The 2500-nt window shown below is 52.4% G+C and overlaps 2 protein-coding genes across 2 annotated transcripts; both read left to right on the forward strand.

The window, feature by feature from the left end:
* Nucleotide 1: 1 nt before the first annotated feature.
* ENH_00006200 (hypothetical protein) lies at nt 2-195 on the forward strand (the record flags this gene model as incomplete). The annotated part of the gene is made up of 1 exon (XM_013578534.1): nt 2-195. A coding segment is annotated over one exon (194 nt), but the record flags the coding sequence as incomplete, so codon positions are not given.
* A 615-nt stretch (nt 196-810) lies between these two features.
* On the forward strand, nt 811-1821 carry ENH_00006210 (hypothetical protein; the record flags this gene model as incomplete). Its single annotated transcript, XM_013578535.1, is given in 2 exon segments — nt 811-1533; nt 1537-1821. Coding segments are annotated over 2 exon segments (1008 nt in total).
* Between the last annotated feature and the right edge of the window lie 679 nt (nt 1822-2500).

A 2500-nucleotide genomic window follows, 5' to 3' on the forward strand; every position in this document is an offset into this window, starting at 1 on the left:
GCAGCAGCAGCAGCAGCAGCAGCAGCAGCAGCAGCAGCAGCAGCAGCGAAGGCGGGGGGTGGGGGCGCGGCTGTGAGCAGCAGCTGCTGCCGCGAGCAGCTGCACAACGGAGTGGAGCAGCAACGAAGCAGCAGCAACAGCAACGAAGCAGCAGCAGCAGCAGCAGCAGCAACGAAGCAGCAGCAGCAGCAATGAAGCAGCAGCAGCAGCAGCAACGAAGCCGGCAGGGCGCATTTGCGCTTTTAGGGGAATAATTAAAAATAGATTAAAATAAAATATTGAAGCACTAAATAAATAAATGAATAAATAAATAAATAAATAAATAAATAAATAAATAAAAAATAAAATAAAAAAAAATAAATAAATAAAAATAAATAAATGAGAATGTGGGGGCTCGAGAAGAAGCAAAAAGCGGCTATGGAATGAGCAGCAGCAAAGCACCAGCAGCAGCAGCAAAGCAGCAGCAGCAAAGCAGCAGAAGCAAAGCAGCAGCAGCAAAGCAGCAGCAGCAAAGCAGCAGCAGCAAAGCAGCAGCAGCAAAGCAGCAGCAAGACTGCACCAAAAAGAGCAGCAGAAGTGCAGCAAAGGAGCAGCAAAGCAGCAGCAAATATGCAGCATGACAGCAGCAAAAGAGCAGCAAAGGAGCAGCAAAAGTGCAGCAAAAAAGCAGCAAAAGAGCAGCAAATGAGCAGCAAACCAGCAGCAGCACAGCAGCAGATGAGCAGCAAAAATGCAACAAAGAAGCAGCAAAAGAGCAGCAAATGAGCAGCAAAAGAGAAGAGCAGCAAATGAGCAGCAGAGCAGCAGCAAATGAGCAGCAAAACAGCAAGAAATAAACAGCAGCAAATGAGCAGCAGAAGAGCAGCAAAAGAGCAGAAAGATAGCAGCAAAAGAGCAGCAGCAGAGCAGCAAAAGAGCAGCAGCAGGAGAGCAGCAAACGAGCAGCAGCAAATCAGCAGCAGCAGAGCATCAAAGCAGCAGCAAACCAGCGTCAAAAGAGCCGCACGCGAGCAGCAGCAAATAAGCAGCAGCAGAGCAGCAAATCAGCAGCAAATCAGCAGCAAATGCGCAGCAGCAGCAGCAAACGCGCGGCAGCAGCAGCAAACCCCCAGCAGCAGCAAATGTGCAGCAGCAGATGGAAGCGTGCAGCAGCAGCAGCAAACGCGCAACAGCAGCAGCAACTGTGCAGCAGCAGCAGCAAACGCGCAACAGCAGCAGCAATTGTGCAACAGCAGCAGCAACTGTGCAACAGCAGCAGCAAACGCGCAACAGCAGCAACTGCTGCTGCTGCGTAGCAACTGCTTCTGCTGCCGCGCAGCAACTGCTGCTGCTGCTGCTGCTGCTGCTGCTGCCGCGCAGCAACTGCTGCTGCTGCTGCTGCTGCTGCTGCTGCTGCTGGCGGACCTGTGGGCCAGAAGACGAGGAGTCCAAGAGCAGCGACGCAGGAGTTGGCGAAAAGCAGAAACAGCAAATAGCTGCCTTTGGGAGCAGCAGCAAAAACGGGGTTTGCTTCGAGTGCTGCACTTGAAGAAATAAAAAGATAAATGTGGAAAAGAAAAGGCAAAGAAAAAGGCCCCACAAAGAGAGCAGCAGACAGCAGCCGCCACAGCTGCAGCCGCAGCAGCAGCAGCTGCCAGTCCAGCAGCAGCAGCCGCGGCGGCAGCAAACCCGTCGAGGCCAGCAGCGCCAGCAGCAAACTTGCTGCTGCTGCAGCACGAGTCACTGCTGGCAAAGATCTCCACCACAACTCCGGGCCGCGCTCCAGGCCCCGCAGCCCGCCTACTCCCGCCTCCATCACAAACCCTAAACCCTAAACCCTAAACCCTAACCCGTGCCTTTCGCCCGCTGCGCGAGGGCTGCTTCCGCCGCTCTTTGCGCTTTTCTTTATTTATTTGTTTGTTTGTTTATTTTTTTATTTATTTAATTCATTTATTTGTTTATTTGTTTGTTTGTTTGGGTTTGTTTGCTTCTGTCCTTCCGCTGCAGCGGGAAAGTCCAGCAGCAGCAACTTCACCCCAAATCCGGCTGTCTTGCTCCCCCCAGCACCCCCACAGGCCGCGCGCCCGAGGGTTTAGGGTTTACCGCGAGGGTTTAGGGTTTAGGGTTTACGGCTTTGCACCTTTTCGCGCAGTCTCGCCTTCTTTTCAGGTGTACAGACACCCCAACTGCAGCAGACGCCGCTGGCCCAGCATGCGCCGCGGGCCTGAGCGGCAGCGGCGCCGCCGCCGGGCTCCGCTGCTTCCAATTTTTAATTCTTTTTCTTTTTTTTAATCCTTAAAGTCATTTATTTCAATTTAAAAACACAATTTGGGCTTTTAAACCGCCAAAAACGCGCACAAAGCCCCCGCGCGGGCAGCCGCCTCCCGCCGCCAGCCGCCGCCATCAATCCTCTCCCCGCTTGTTTTCGCCAATTTTTACTCCTTTTTGTTCCTTTTTTCGCCAATTCTGCAATTTAAATTCATTTATTTGACTTTTCCGCCTTTATTTTCCGCTTTTCGGC

The sequence above is a fragment of the Eimeria necatrix genome, genomic scaffold (assembly GCF_000499385.1).
Source record: "Eimeria necatrix Houghton genomic scaffold, Enh_scaff1182, whole genome shotgun sequence".
NCBI classification, from domain to species: domain Eukaryota; phylum Apicomplexa; class Conoidasida; order Eucoccidiorida; family Eimeriidae; genus Eimeria; species Eimeria necatrix.